Below are 16,875 nucleotides of genomic sequence, written 5' to 3' on the forward strand. Positions count from 1 at the left end.
AACCTAGCATTTCGAAAGCACACCAAAAAGTGCAAGTAGATAAATAGGTACCGCTCTGGCGGGAAGGTAAACGGCGTTTCCGTGCGCTGCTCTGGTTCATCAGAAGCGGCTCAGTCCTGCTGGCCACATGACCCGGAAGCTGTACACTGGCTCCCTTAGCCAATAAAGCGAGATGAGCGCCGCAACCCCAGAGTCGTCCGCAACTGGACCTAATGGTCAGGGGTCCCTTTACCTTTTTATATACCCCCTGATGCCCTCTTGCCTTTTAGTGGCTCTCCACCCCCGGCCAAAGTATTCCCGCTGACCACTTTGAGAGCCACCGCTCTAACTGATGGGCTTTTTAAGTTTTGAAAAGATCAAGGCGAAGGGAGTAAAGGTGACACGAGGGAATCTGTAAAAACAACAACAACCGAGACACCTCAAATGTGCAAAGAGGGTGAATACAGGGAAATTGTTTATTTATATCCCGCGGACGGCGCAAGGCAGTAAACAACAGAACAGAGAGAGCTGTGAAAGACTTTGCCATGAAACATTTATCAAAGCAATCCATAGCAGGCTATAAAAAAACCCAGCAGCCGCCTGCCTAAATTGCTGGAACCCTAAAGGAGACATAGAGCATCATTTCACAACTTCCCGGCGTGTCTTTCATCCGCCTTCCTCCAAATCCTGATGGAGGAGAAGGAGGGAAGGTTGGCAGGTTTGTTTGCTGAGAATCTAAAACTGTTATCGGAGCTTCTTTAGCTTGTGCGGGGGGAAGAGTAGAATCCACAGCTATTATTTTCTCAAAATGCTAGCGTGGATTCATTCAGACCAGAGAGGTGGACGGCCGTTAACTATATCAAGTGAGGACTCCCAACCCAAATAGCCATTTTTGTGCATGAAGCTCAGGTAATGGCTATCCTGGGTCACTTCCCTTTCGCTAGGGTTTCATCCTGACCTGTTTGCACATTTTTTTTCAGGGATTTGATCTGATTTGTTTGCGGGGGAAGTTAGATAACACCATCCAGCTGGGATTCCTGCATTGCAGGGGAAACGGCCAGGTGACCCTAGTGTGTGTGTGTGCTTGCTTCAAACTACAATTTTTTAATTCTATGACCTGTTTAGGGACGTAGGTGGTGCTGTGGGTTAAACCACAGAGACTAGGACTTGCCAATCAGAAGGTCGGTGGTTCAAATCCCTGTGACGGGGTGAGCTCCTGTTGCTCGGTCCCTGCTCCTGCCAACGTAGCAGTTCGAAAGCACACTAGTGCAAGTAGATAAAGAGGTACCACTCTGGCGGGAAGGTAAACGGCGTTTCCGTGCGCTGCTCTGGTTCGCCAGAAGTGGCTTAGTCATGCTGGCCACATGACGTGGAAGCTGTACGCTGGCTCCCTCGGCCAATAAAGCGTGATGAGCACCGCAACCCCAGAGTCGGCCACGACTGGACCTAATGGTCAGGGGTCCCTTTACCTTTACCTTTACCTTTACTATGACCTGTTTATGGAGCATTCGTCCCTATTGGTCTGTGGGAAGATTGACGTTGCCCCCAGCAATCATTAAACCCGCACTTTCCAGTTTGTGTGTTGCTTTCCTCCGCAACTCCCATCTCCTGCAGGGGCGCAATTAGTGCCAGCACCGTCCGTTAAGAGTTTGGGTGTAATCTTCGACACCTCCCTTTCCATGGAGGCACAGATTGCAGCTATAACAAAGGCGGCATTTTTTCATCTCCGCCAAGCTAAGCAGTTGGCTCCTTACCTCTCTTGCCCTGACGTAGCCAGAGTGATCCACGCGACGGTCACCTCCAGACTGGATTATTGTAACTCACTGTACATGGGGCTGCCCTAGAGACTGACCCAGAAACTCCAGCGGGTGCAGAATGCCGCGGTGAGACTCCTTACAGGGTCTTCGCCGCGGGATCACATTCACCCGGTGCTCTACCAGCTGCACTGGCTCCCGGTGGAGTACAGGATCAGGTTTAAGGTGCTGGTTTTAACCTTTAAAGCCCTATACCGCCTAGGACCCTTGTACCTACGGGACCGCCTCTCCTGGTATGTCCCACAGAGGACCTTATGGTCTTCACACAAAAACATCTTGGAGGTCCCGGGCCACAGGGAGGTTAGGCTGGCCTCAACCAGAGTCAGGGCTTTTTCGGCCGTGGCCCCAATCTGGTGGAACGCTCTGTCCCAAGAGACCAGGGCCCTGCGGGACTTGACGTCTTTCCGCAAGACAGAGCTGTTCTGCCTGGCCTTTGGCCAAGGCACAGTCTGACCCCCTCCTTTGGTAATCCTCATAGAACTCTAACCCAATGGTTGCCATTAATTTGACTCTGAATTGATTTTAGAATGAATTGACCCGGCTTCAGTGGGGAGGGCGGGATATAATTTTATTTATTTATTTATTTATTTATTGCAAATTTGTAGTGGGCTTCTTGACCACTCATTCTGCAACCTGAATTCTGCTGTTGTGCAATTGAAATTCCACCCACAGCCCAGTCAGTAGCAGGGGCGTAGGAAGAGGGGTGGGGTCTGCCCTGGGTGCCATTATGGGGGGGGGGGACGGACAAAATGCCGGCTGAACTGGACGCTGCCTGTGTAGTGGATCCGAGCGGGGTTGAGTTGCATCGCGACACCGACGCATCCCCTTCCCACTTCTGTGGCCGGGCGCATGCGCCGTTGGCCAGACCCCGCTCTCCCTGCCCGTCCATGTCCCACCCTCGCTTGGGTGCTGTGTGTGTGTGTCTGTGTGGTCGCAGTCGAAGCTGTGCTGCTCTCGGGGCAAGGCAGAGTCCTTCTGAAGGCGGCCCTGTTTAGGGAAGTTTTTAATGTCTGAGGCTGTATTATTTTTAATATTCGGTTGGAAGGTGCCCAGAGTGCCTGGGGAATAAATAATAAATATATTATTATTATTCGTCAATGGAGACATTTGAGAACCAAGGTACCACTGTACCACTTAGACTGTACTGTACCACTGTACAGTGGTACCTCAGGTTAAGTACATAATTCGTTCCAGAGGTCCGTACTTAACCTGAAACTGTTCTTAACCTGAAGCACCACTTTAGCTAAAGGGGCCTCCCGCTGCCGCCGCACCGCCGGAGCACGATTTCTGTTCTCATCCTGAAGCAAAGTTCTTAACCTGAGGTACTATTTCTGGGTTAGCGGAGTATGTAACCTGAAGCGCATGTAAGCAGAGGTACCACTGTAATACTTTTTGGGGTGATAGAATGCAAATTTTCGTACGGTTCTTTAAAATAAAAATTGAAAACCCTCTCTCGGAATACTATGGAAGCTGCCTGGACTTAGGAGCGAATGAAGACGTGTTCGCCTAACATGGATCGATCCGTCTGTCCTTAGAGAGGAGGAAAATTGAAAGGCAGGAACTGATGAGGAATTGCCAGCCAAATCTTCAGCCGGCAGAAGGACTCTCTTTTTGCGAGAGGCAGCTGTATCCCCAAGCCTAAAGCTGGCTGGCGTGGAGGACTCTAGCTGCCCACGTGTTCCCCACTCGCCGCCTCGCTGTCACCTGCCTTTGTTTATTCCTTGAAACGGGATTCCTGAGTCATCCCAGGCCTGCTGAGTCAGCCCAAGCCCACACACCAGTCTGGGCAGATGAGTTTTCACCCACCGCTGAGTCCTGCTGCCTCGTGCGCTCTGGGTGGGGTGGTTTGGGGAGGCTGTGGAAAACCACCCTGATAAAGAAGACAGGTACATCTGTTCAGGGAGCTTGAAGATGCTGAGAGCAGAAAGCTCCGTACGAGGAGGAACTTTTCTCACGCACCGTCTCCATGGCGACGTCTCCCCCAAAACCCTCTAAGTCGGGAGCAAGAGGCTGTGTGGGTGGCTGGCTGCCCCTGCAGACGTTTCCGGCACTCGCGAGCTGTGGAATTGTACTGCGTTAATAGATTAGCCTCTGCGCATGCACACGCAGCCGAACGCCCAGTTTCTTACAGAGGGAGAATTGTTACCTTGGTTCAGCATCAAGAGATAAGGCGGCGGGGGGGGGGGAGATGTTGCCATCCTCGGATGCCGTTGTGGATCGAGGGCCCGACCCCCGCCATGTGAAATAAACACACAAGGACACGTGATATAAGGTTAATGGGCAAGAAAAGGCCACAACTTTATTGATTACAGCAGTGAAAAGGTACAGTGGTGCCTCGCAAGACGAAATTAAATCGTTCCGCAAGTCTCTTCGTCTTGCGAGTTTTTCGTCTTGCGAAGCACGGTTTCCCATAGGAATGCATTGAAAATCAATTAATGCGTTCCTAGGGAAACCGCCTTCAGACCAGGTCTGGGGACAGTCTGTCCCCGGACCTCTTCTGAAGGCTGGGGGGAGGGACAAGGGCTTTTCTTCCCACCCCCAGCATTTTAAAAAACCCCGGGACAGCGGAGGACTTCTCCGCTGTCCAGGCGATCTTAAAATGCTGGCGGGCGGCATTTTAAAATCGCCCCGGGACAGCGGAGGACTTCTCCGCTGTCGGGGCGATTTAAAAGCCCCTGGGAAGGCAGGCAGGGGGGACAAAGACTTTCGCCCCCCGCCCGCCTTCAGAAGGTGTTCCCGCCCCCCCCGCCCAGCTTCGGAGCAGCGTTCCGAAGCCGGGCGGCGGGGGCAGGTGTTCCCGCCCCACCGCCTGGCTTCGGAGGAGGTCCGAGGACAGTGGGGAAGACGCGCTGCGCTTCCCTGCTGTCCCGGATATTTCCCTATGGGCTGTCGTCTTGCGAAGCAAGCCCATAGGGAAATTCGTCTTGCGAAGCGCCTCCAAAACGGAAAACCCTTTCGTCTAGCGGGTTTTCCGTCTTGCGAGGCGTTCGTCTTGCGAGGTACCACTGTATTGGCTTAGGCATTGGATGACTATAGGTGGTGGGTTTATTCAACAGTAGGTGGAGCCTGTTGATGCTCATCCAACTATAGGCTCACCCCCTGATGTCACCGGGGGTCGTGCCATGGCCTCCCGCCAAGCAGGCATCGGACGGAACACACGACCGCCAGATTCCTTTAACGGAATAACCCACGGTAGATAGCATAGGCGATGGCCACACCTAGCCCTTGACACACATGAATCCAATGCCTAACCTACCCACCAATACCACAAAGGTTGTGACGATTGCTACGAGGTAGGCGAAAAAACCAAAAAGCCTAATGCCAAATGGAAAAATTCCTACCAGGCCCCCCAGACAACCGGGGCGACCAACCTAAGGTCCATAGCAAGGCCAAAAACCTAGACCCTGAGCTAAATGGGAGTGGAGGGTGGGTGACTCGCTGCGGGACGACGACGACTGAGGAGGAGGCGGAGCTGGCCCCGCAGCATTAAGCTGCCAAACACGCCCCCCAGAGACACCTGGTTGGCTGCCTCCGGTGGGCGTGGGCGCCAGCCAGGTGAGGAGGGGCGGGGCCTGAGGCCCCCGGCCAGGAGGCGGAGCTCGGGCTCCCGCCCACAACCACTCCCCTCTCTTCCAGGGAGGAGAGTCCTTGTCAAAAGCAGCATTCTCCCAAAAGGCGGGGTTGAAAGGAAGGCCTTGTAATAAACAAAAAATCTGCCCTTGTTCCCTTATGGGGGACACAAGAGCCCTTATAGAGTCCTTTGTAGGTTCTCCATCGGTCGGAGAAAATGACAGAGGCCAACCAGAGAATATTGAGAAGCAAAGCAGCTCGTAAGCCTGATCTTTATTGAACTGTTGCAACAGGGTGCTCCCCTCACCCGCAGGAAAGGAGGAGGAACCCAGAACCCCAGGTGTGTCCGCCCTTATATAGACATATTAAATCGCCTTCCCTGGAGCTCAAGACCACCCCTCCATACATCATACATACATCACAGAAGGGGTGTAACCCAAGACCACCCCCCACAAACGTCATTTGTTGTTGTTTAGTTGTGTCCAACTCTTCGTGACTCCCTGGACCAGAGCACGCCAGGCACTTCTGTCTTCCACTGCCTCCCGCAGTTGGTCAAACTCATGCTGGTAGCTTTGAGAACCCTGTCCCACCATCTCGTCCTCTGTCGTCCCCTTCTCCTTGCGCCCTCCATCTTTCCCAACATCAGGGTCTTTCCCAGGGAGTCTTCTCTTCTCATGAGGTGGCCAAAGTCTTGGAGCCTCAGCTTCAGGATCTGTCCTTCCAGTGAGCCCTCAGGGCTGGTTTCCCTAAGAATGGAGAGGTTGGATCTTCTTGCAGTCCATGGGACTCTCAAGAGTCTCCTCCAGCACCAGAATTCAAAAGCATCAATTCTTCGGTCAGCCTTCTTTATGGTCCAGCTCTCACTTCCATACATCACTACTGGGAAAACCAGAGCTTTAACTATATGGACCTTTGTGAGCAAACCAGTGATTTTTTAGGGAGCAGGCTAGCAGGCGGGGCCCATGACTTACATCATAGGAGCCTACACAACACAAAATGCTGTTGCTGTATGTAGGTTTGGTTTTATTTGTTTTTTATCTTATATTTTGGAAATGTACATCCAGGTTTTCCCCCCTTTAAATGATTTCAGGGAGTCAAAATGGTTTCAGGAACGTCTTCCTGTGCTACTCCAGACATTTATGAAAATTATATACATATATATATATATATATATATATATATATATATATATATATATAACCTTAAAATTCTTATAACAGTGTAGCAGTGGGCACCCTGTTGCAACTGTTAATAAAGATCAGGCTTATAGCTGCTTTGCTTTTGTATATCCTGCTCTGGTCTCTGTTCATTTCCTGACAGGTTTGAGCCTTAAAAGGCACGCTCTCTCCGAAGGTCCAGTCTTCCAAAAGAAGCCGAACCCCTTGAAGGGACCCCTCAATATTCTTGTTTCATAATTATTATTTCCCTGCCCTCTGTCAGTGTTTGTAAAAAGCAAAAAAAGGAGGAAAAGGTTCTGACCTCCATTTGTCTCTTCAGCCTGGTCCTCGGACCCTTGTCGGCACAAAAAGAGTCCAAGAGAATATCCTTGCAGAGTTTTATTCTTAAAAGTCCTTGTGCAAAACACGACTGAATAACTATACACACCAGCACTAACCAACCAACCCAAACACCAGCCACAGCACAAACTAACATTTCTCAGTTATATATACAACCTGCTGCAGGCCGCTAAGTCATGCTGACCCAGCTTTATTCGCATTAAAGAAACAGCGGCCATTTTAGCCGTGACACCCTCCAAATGGGAAAATAACAATTGCCAGTAATAAAGGGGGACACACAATAATTTGTGCCCTTCTCTGCCCTACTCAGGCCACCCAGCTCACGATCTCTCTTTTAACTCTTCCAGGTGGTGGAAAACCCTACAATGGCCGGCCAGTTTGCCAAACGGGTGTCAGCCCTGAAGGAGAAGGTGCACTTCCGTTCCGTGCTGTTCTCGTGCCACGTCCGCAAGGTGAGCAGCTGGCAGAAGCAGAGGCTGCTCCTCTGTCGCTCCCTCCTGACTCAACGCAGAGCGTCAAATGCACCGCTGAGCTAAATTGGGTCGAGAGCAATTTCCTTTCAAATCTCAGGGCGTTTCGTACTGCTAATTCAGGTGTCTTGGGGACTTGGCAAAACCACCAGCTCTGTTTTCCCCTCCTGCCTTTCTGGTGGGTCAGTGATCCAGGTGCCATAAGAAAACTGCAGAGATAGCGCAGGATAGTGCACACCCCGGAAATGATCTCTTTCAGCTTCTGCCTTCTGGAAGAAGGTACAGGGTTATAAAGACTAGGACCAGCCGCCTGAGAAACAGTTTCTATCCAAATGCAATTTTGGTTTTAAACGCAGTCTCTAAGGGACACGGGTGGCACTGTGGGTTAAACCACAGAGCCTAGGACTTGCCGATCAGAAGGTCGGCGGTCCGAATCCCCGCAACGGCGTGAACTCCCGTAGCTCGGTCCCAGCTCTGCCAACCTAGCAGTTCGAAAGCACGTCAAAGTGCAAGTAGATAAATAAGTAACGCTCCGGCGGGAAGGTAAACAGCATTTCCGTGCGCTGCTCTGGTTTCGCCAGAAGCGGCTTAGTTATGTTGGCCACATGACCCAGAAAAGCTGTCTGTGGACAAACGTGGGCTCCCTCGGCCAGTAAAGCGAGATGAGCGCCGCAACCCCAGAGTTGTCCGCGACTGGACCTAACGGTCAGGGGTCCCTTTTTAAGGTGCTAAAGGTAAAGGTAAAGGGACCCCTGACCATTAGGTCCAGTCGCAGATGACTCTGGAGTTGCGGTGCTCCAGTGGCGTAGCGTGGGGGGTGCAGGGGGGCCGGCCGCACCGGGCGCAACATCTGGGGGTTAGGGTTAGAGGGCGCAAATCCATGGGTTAGGGGGCGCAAATCCACGGGTTAGGGGGCGCAAATTACTTGCCTTGCCCCGGGTGCTGACAACCCACGCTATGCCACTGCGGTGCTCATCTGGCTTTATTGGCCGAGGGAGCGGGAGTACAGCTTCTGGGTCATGTGGGTACTCTTGCCCAGTGTATCATTACTGATGATGTTCTCTCCTTGCAGATCAACCGCTGTAACAAGAGCACAGACAGAGCCATTCTCATCACAGACCAGCACCTATACAAGTTGGAACCAAGGAAACAGTACAAAGTGATGAAATCGATTCCTCTGAGCATGGTAAGAGCAATGGGTTCGGGGAGGTGGTGTGGTGAGCTGCTTTCGTGGTAGTTAAGGTGGTAACGTTTCACAAGGCTGCCACTGTTTCTGCAAACATCTTCTGCAACATGCCATCGGCACAACTATAGCGGTGGATTTTTATAAGATGGTCCAATCTGTTGGGATGCTGCTAAGGAATCGGGGGCAATTGGCAAGCCCCCAGCTGGCTCCAGCCCACTGGCCAACATGCCAGTTGAACTCCAGTCCTTGGTGCAGCATGAATCTGTGACCCAGAGCTTCAGAATCTGGGCACGCAACTCAGCAGAGTAAACACACAACCGAAGTGGCAGGGAGAGGCTGTGTAAAGCATATTCACAAGCAGTTTATTCAGCACACATTAGGACAAGAGGAAAAACATGTCTTCTCCCCTTTGCGTCCAAGCAAGCAGCATAAGCAAAAGCTATACACACAAAGTTCCCAGCAAGCTGTGCTGGAGTGTAAACAGACATGGTGTAAGTCCACCGAGAATGAGTTGCTGTGCCCATTAGGCCTGGCGAAGTCTGTGGAGATCGTGTTTTTACTAACAGAGTTAACTCCAACTTTGAACTGTGTGAACTGGCCTTCTCGGTAGTGGCGCCCGCCCTGCGGAATGCCCTCCCATCAGATGTCAAGGAAATAAACAACTATCTGACTTTTAGAAGACATCTGAATGCAGCCCAGTTTAGGGAAGTTTTTCATGTTTGATGTTCTATTGTGCTTTTAATATTCTGTTGGGAGCTGCCCAGAGTGGCTGGGGAAACTCAGCCAGATGGGCGGGGTATATATAATAAATTCAGAGTTGAAGAGGCAATATTCCGGTCTTTTGGACACGGCCCTCATCAATCCAGCTGGCCAGACTTGCAATGGTCTCTCTGGTACCCGTCTGGTTGTTAAGTTTAGACCTTGTTTCGTCCTTGCCTTGGCCGCCTAGTTTCCACTTGGAGGGGAGGCGCTGAAACCTTTTTGCGATTTGTCTCTCTCGACAGGTGACCGGGATGAGCGTGACCAGTGGCGTGGATCAGCTGGTCGTCTTCCACACCCAGAACCACGACGGCCTGGTGGTCTGCCTCCACAAAATGCAGCCGGAAAACGATGGCCGTGTCGGGGAGTTGGTTGGCGTGATGGTGGACCACTTCAGAAGGTGGGTGGCATTTAAAGCAAAATAAATAAATAAAATGGTGTTGATTGATTGCAGCACGGAGTCAGAATACAGCTGCGGTCGCATCTGCACCTTCTGCTGAAAGTACAACCCTGGGGACTGTACAGGTGAAACTCGGAAAATTAGAATATCGTGGAAAAGTTCATTTATTTCAGCAATTCAACTTAAAAGGTGAAACAAATATATGAGATAGACTCATGACATGCAAAGCAAAATATGTCAAGCCTTTATTTGTGATGATCATGGCGTACAGCTGATGAAAACCCCAAATTAACAATCTCAGAAAATTAGAATATTAAATGAAACCAGCAAAACAAGGACTGCAAATAGAGCAATATTTAGTCGTTTAGCCGTGTCCGCCTCTTTGTGACCCCCTAGACCAGAGCACGCCAGGCACTCCTGTCTTCCACTGCCTCCTGGAGTTTGGTCAGACTCATGCTGGTAGCTTTGAGAACACGGTCCCACCATCTCGTCCTCCGTCGTCCCCTTCTCCTTGTGCCCTCCATCTTTCCCAACATCAGGGTCATTTCCAGGGAGTCTTCTCTTCTCATGAGGTGGCCAAAGTCTTGGAGCCTCCGCTTCAGGATCTGTCCTTCCAGTGAGCACTCAGGGCTGATTTCCTTCAGAATGGAAAGGTTTGATCTTCCTGCAGTCCACGGGACTCTCAAGAGTCTCCTCCAGCACCAGAATTCAAAAAGGATCCTTCATGGATCACCGCCTTGCCGTGGCGACGGGGCTTGAATAACTCAGAGAAGCTATGAACTATGCTGAGCAGGGCCACCCAAGATGGACAGGTCATAGTGGAGAGTTTTCACCAAATGTGATCCACCTGGAGCAGGAACCAGCAAGCCACTCCAGTATCCCTGCCAAGAAAACTCCATGGACAAAGACAACAGGCTTCTGTTAGCCCCCCCTTGAATGACAATCAGTGCCTGCACCAATGGGGGACACTGTCTAAAGCCACCCCCATCCCATTAATCCCCCTTATTAAGCCATTGTGCAAAGGCAGTTGGGCCCCTTTCTTTCTTTTTCTTCAAAACTTTTTATTGATTTTCCAAGTTGATAACAAACATAAACGACAAAAAAGAAAAAAACATACAAACATTAATCCTATCTATTATAATCCCATTTTTGTTACCATTGTTAGATGACTTCCTCAAATCCCTCTAGCTGAGTTTCCTTGTGACTCTTTGTAGCTGTTTTCCAAGACTAATTTCCAATGAAATTAACTTAGTCAATTAACATCTTCCTTTCTTATCATATTCACTTCTATCCATAGTATTATGCAATTCGAAACTTTTAATTCCTAAGCCAATTTGGTACTCACAAATGGTGCTACTTATATTATCTTAGAATATTTTACTAAATAATCCATTCTTCTTGGTACTTCTCCTCTTTCTGTTCGCGGATTCTTCCGGTCAGGTTGGCCAGCTCCAAAAAGTCCATCACCTTCATCTGCCATTCCTCCACTGTTGGTATTTCTTGTAGTTTCCAATATTTGGCTAACAAAATTCTTGCTGCAGTTGTGGCGCACAAAAGGCATGGGGGTCTCTTTCACCCTCCAGCTGTCTGTGGCGCGAACCACAATCCCGTGTCCTTGATAGATGGCCCCCCCTCCCCGTCGGCGGTGGGATTAGAGAGAGCCGCTCTTGACCCAGTGACCCCCGGGGCACCCTAATGCAAATCTGAAGATGGAGTAGGCTCAGGAGTCTGAGCTGGGATTAGGAGTGGCGGTAGGGCTGACCCTGGCACACACGCAGAGCCCCTTCTCTGGGCTCGCACATCGATTCCCGAACGGGGGTCCGAGAGCAGGCTTCTGAGCACACCAGAAGTATGCCTGGCATAATGACTTCGCTTTGGGGGTATGCACATTAATGAAGTACAGTATTTTGTGCTCTATAAGACTCACTTTTCCCCTCCTAAAAAGTAAGGGGAAATGTGTGTGCGTCTTATGGAGCGAATGCAGGCTGCGCAGCTATCCCAGAAGCCAGAACAGCAAGAGGGATTGCTGCTTTCACTGCGCAGCGATCCCTCTTGCTGTTCTGGCTTCTGAGATTCAGAACATTTTTTTTCTTGTTTTCCTCCTCCAAAAACTAGGTGCGTCTTGTGGTTTGGTGCGTCTTATAGAGCGAAAAATACGTAATGGAGACAAGAAAAATGAGAAAGTTAGAGGGCAACAGAATGCGTAAAGGTAAAGGTAAAGGGACCCCTGACCATTAGGTCCAGTCGCGGACGACACTGGGGTTGTGGCGCTCATCTCGCTTTACTGGCCGAGGGAGCCGGCGTACAGCTTCCAGGTCATGTGGCCAGCATGACTAAGCCGCTTCTGGCGAACCAGAGCAGCGCACGGAAACGCCGTTTACCTTCCCGCCAGAGGTAAACAAGTATTTATCTACTTGTACTTTGATGTGCTTTTGAACTGCTAGGTTGGCAGGAGCAGGGACCGAGCAACGGGAGCTCACCCCGTCGCGGGGATTCGAACCACCGACCTTCTGATTGGCAAGCCCTAGGCTCTGTGGTTTAACCCACAGCACTACCCGTGTCCCTGCGTTGTAAAAACAGTGGGGAAAACAGGTGTTCTGCCCCTGAGCCTCAGTCCTTCCCTCAAATAAGTGATGCTGCCTTATTACCAACTATCTCAGTATTGCCTACACTGGCCGGCAGCAGCTGTGCATGGATTTTAGGGGAAGGGACATTCTCAGGTGCCGAGATTGCATCTATGTGCTCTGCCCCTGAGCCACCTCCCTTGCCTTTAGGGCTGAGCTTCATTTCAATAGAGCATGAACCTCTTAATCTCACGGTTGTGGGTTCAATCCCCACATGGGGCAAAATAAGAATAATAATATAATTTATTATTTATTCCCCAGCCACTCTGGGCAGCTTCCAACCGAATATTAAAAACAATACAGCATCAGACATTAAAAAATTCCCTAAACAGGGCCGCCTTCAGTTGTCTTTTAAAAGTAAAATACAGTGGTACCTCTGCTTACATACCCTTCAGGTTACAGACTCCGCTAACCCAGAAATAGTGCTTCAGGTTAAGAACTTTGCTTCAGGATGAGAACAGAAATCGTGCTGTGGCAGCACGGCGGCAGCAGGAGGTCCCATTAGCTAAAGTGGTGCTTCAGGTTAAGAACAGTTTCAGGTTAAGTACGGACCTCCGGAACGAATTAAGTACTTAACCCGAGGTACCACTGTAAAATAGTTGTTTATTTCCTTGACATCTGGTGGGAGGGCGTTCCACAGGGCGGGCGCCACCACCGAGAAGGCCCTCTGCCCTGGTTCCCTGTAACTTCGCTTCTTGCAGGGAGGGAACCGCCAGAAGGCTCTCGGAGCGGGACCTCAGTGTCCAGGCTGGATTCCGGCATTGCAGAGGGTCGAGCTGGATGACCCTGGTAGCCCTTTTGGACTCAGTAGAACACAAACCTCTTAATCTCAGGGTTGTGGGTTCAACTCCCACGTGGGGCAAAATAATAATAATAATAATAATAATAATAATAACAACAACAACAACAACCCCTGTGGGCTCCTCTACGATTCCATGATTTTGAGGACCTTTCAGGGGCCTGGAGCAACGTGATTTGTAACCACGAAGATCTCCAATAATCAGCCACCCGTATTGGCAGAGAGATGGGAAGGGAAGCCGGGTGAATGCAAGCCCTGGGTCCTTCGCCGTTGCAGCAGGTGACAGATGGGATCCTTCTCTGGGAAACCCCCCATCCTTGCAGGGCCGAGCCGTTGCCATCTGTTGCAGCAGCTGCAGGCACACGCCGGGACACTGACCAGGTGCAGGAGAAGAAAGGAGCGATGGCGAAAGGGGAGGGAGGGCTGGAAGGAAGGAAGGAAGGAAGGGGGGCTGGACTGTTTGCTGTGCGTCTCCACGGAGCTTCACAAAGGGGATTGCGAGAAATTACTGCACAGGGCTGGCAGGTTGGCAGTGATGGACTGCAAGGCAGCTGTCAGGGCTGGGCTGGATTACCAGTGGATTTCTGGCTTGGTCTCCACATCCGAAGGCAGCAACACTGAGACACCAGTTGCTGGAAAACGCAGCAGGTTGAGAGGGGTCTTGCGTTCGAATCTTGCTTGCGGTTTCCCATGAGGGGCATCCGCTTGGCCACTGTGAAAAGGCTGGACTCAGTGGACCGCCTTTGGCCTGAACTGGCCTGCTCCTCTTGTGTTCTGGGGTGGATGTGCACAGCAGATTTGAAAGTGGGGCATCTTGTTTATATATTATTTTTTTAATCTCTTTTTATTAAGTTTCATGTGAATATCCAGAAAAAAGAAAACTAATCGAGAATTACAAAAAGTAAAAAAAATAACAAGAATCTAAACATAACATAAGAATATTACCCGTTACCGTTACAGTTAAATCTCTTCACATTTATCTCGTTATATCTTTAAAAACTTAGATCATTCTTCTGCACCCTACCGACTTCCGACTTTTCAGGCTTCTTAATATACATAGTTTGTTTTTTCTGCAGCTAGTGATTGTTAATGATTTGCACATCGTAGGATTTATATCAAACCTGCTATAGTTTTTAGGTTCCTGTAATTCCCTTCGATATATATCATAAATTTGTTCCAATCGTTAATAAACTTTGTATTTTTTTGGTTTCTAATTTTTTGTGTCAATTTCGCAAGTTCAACAAATTCAAATAATTTTGTTTGCCAGTCTCTAATTGAAGGGGTATTTCGGTTTTTCCAATTTTGGGCAATTAATAATCTGGCGGCGGTTGTGGCATACTGAAATAGTGTCTTATCTTCTTTTTTAATTTCGTCCCCGATTATTCCTAGTAGGAATGCTTCTGGTCTTTTGGGGAATGTATCTTGTTTATATACCTCATCCCTACTACTGAACTGTGGCCCTTCTCTAACTACCATATTTTTCACTCTATAAGATGCACCAGACCACAAGACGCACCTACCGTATTTTTTGCCCTATAGGGCGCACTGGCCCATAGGACGCACCTCATTTTTTGGGGGGGGGAATGAATGAAAAAAAATTATTTCCCCCCCAGCCGCGGGGCTGGGGCAGGGGAAGCCCAAGCTTCCCCCGACCCCAGCCCTCAGAACAGGCTGCTATCCGCAAGCCTTGTGAGCCTGGCAGCAACTTCCCCCGGGCTCGCAAGGCTTGCAGATAGCTTCCTGAAGCCTGGAGAGCTAGAGGCATCAGTGCGCACCGACCCCTCTCACTCTCCAGGCTTCAGCGAAAGCCTGCATTCGCCCCATAGGACGCACACACATTTCCCCTTCATTTTTGGAGGGGGAAAAGTGCGTCCTATAGGGCAAAAAATACAGTAGTTTTTGGAGGAGGAAAACAAGGAAAAAAATATTCTGAATCTCAGAAGCAAGAACAGCAAGAGGGATCGCTGCACAGTCAAAGCAGCAATCCCTTTTGCTGTTCTGGCTTCTGGGATAGCTGTGCAGCCTGCATTCGCTCCATAAGACGCACACACACTTCCCCTTTTTAGGAGGGAAAAAGTGAGTCTTATAGAGCACAAAATACGGTATATCGATTCTTTTGTTCCCTCGAAGCCTGCTTTCCCCTCCATTCTTATGAATCATGACAACAGCAGTTCTTTTTTTATATAATTTTTATTAGTTTTTCAACATATCATTTTCAACAATAACTAAACATACTTTCATATCTCATACAATTTTTTTTACTTCCATCCATCACATCTGAAAATTTTCCAATCTACTCACTTAATATACATTCATTACTTCCACTATTAAATTTAAATCTCATAACTAATATCTCTGTTCTTTCTCTACATTGCAATGTTTCATACATTTCTCCTTACAAAACTTCTTGTAGTCCTACTAGCGTAATTTGTCGATTACAGTTGCTCTTCAAATAATTCGTATATTTCTTCCAGTCTTCTGTGAATCTCTGGTCCCGCAGGTTTCGAATCCTTCCTGTCATTTTATCTAATTCTGTGTAGTCCATTAATTTTGTCTGCCATTCTTCTTTCGTCAGAAGGCAACAGCAGTTCTTTGCCAGACATGCCTGAGCTGATCTTTCTCTCCGCGTTAAAGCCTTTAGCCCAGAGCTTTCCAAACTGTGTGTCGTGACGCATGTGCCGGCGGCAGTGTGCAAGTGTGTCCCTTCATGCTCCTCCTGGGGGTGGAAAGGGGTTAGTTTGACACGGGGGCAAATAGAAGGAGATGCCTTCACCCCGGTATGGTGGTTCCCTTTTATCTTTAGCCATTTCTCACCTTCTCACCCCTTGCCTTTTCCTGTAAGAACTATTACAGTCGTTAAGAGTCGTCAACAGGCTCATTTCAGCTATCTGCCAATCTCCCATTCCCACCCCCCTTCTGAGTAATACCCCTCCCCACCTTCTCACTATATAGAAGGATCTGGCAACTTCTGTTTCAGTGTATCTGAAGAAGTGTGCATGCACACGAAAGCTCATACCAAGAACTAACTTAGTTGGTCTTTAAGGTGCTACTGGAAGGAATTTTTTTATTTTTACTCATGGACCTGAAGTCTGTGATCTCCAGCCACCCTTCCCAAAGGGGGAAAAAAGAGGTCTTTGGAGGAGGAGCTGGCCGTGGTACTGAATCTTCTTATTTTTCTTCTTTGGTGATCCCTTGTGGCCGAGTAAGATTGTCTTCCATAAACACGGTTTTAACAATGAGTCCGTAAGTGACTGTGGAGGCCAGTTCTGGATCCACACGTCCTTCCACACTGGGGACATAGGTTTCCGGGCGGGAGTTGATCACGGTGTGGATTTGCCAAGCGTGCCTTCCCCTTAGCACGTTTCTCCCTTGCGTCCTGAGTTCGAGTGTCTTCAAAGCCCATGACACCTTTGGTAAAGGTTGTTCTCCAGTTGGAGCGCTCGCAGGCCAGTGTTTCCCAGTTGTTGGTGTTTATACTACATTTTTAAAGATTTGCCTTAAGAGAGTCTTTAAACCTCTTTTGTTGACCATCAACATTACGCTTTCCATTTTTAAGTTGGGAATAGAGTAGTTGCTTTGGAAGACGATCATCGGGCATCCGCACAGCAGGACCAGTCCAACGAAGTTGATGTTGAAGAATCATGGCTTTGACACGGGTGATCTTTGCTTCTTCTAGTACACTGGCATTAGTTTGCCTGTCTTCTCTAGTGATGTGTACACTTTTTTGGAGACACCGTTGATGGACACTCTCTGGCAC

General features: G+C 49.3%; 1 protein-coding gene across 2 annotated transcripts in view; it reads left to right on the forward strand.

The window, feature by feature from the left end:
* MYO1G (myosin IG) overlaps window positions 1-16,875 on the forward strand; it is a 104,838-nt gene that overhangs the window by 68,391 nt on the left and 19,572 nt on the right. For both annotated transcript variants that reach the window (XM_081163517.1, XM_081163518.1), the window contains exons 19-21: window positions 7,228-7,332; window positions 8,423-8,536; window positions 9,541-9,695. In XM_081163517.1, coding sequence (XP_081019643.1) covers window positions 7,228-7,332; window positions 8,423-8,536; window positions 9,541-9,695 — 374 coding nt within the window. The remainder of the gene's footprint in view (window positions 1-7,227; window positions 7,333-8,422; window positions 8,537-9,540; window positions 9,696-16,875) is intronic.

The sequence above is a fragment of the Podarcis bocagei genome (assembly GCF_964188305.1).
Source record: "Podarcis bocagei genome assembly, chromosome: 12".
Lineage (NCBI taxonomy): Eukaryota > Metazoa > Chordata > Lepidosauria > Squamata > Lacertidae > Podarcis > Podarcis bocagei.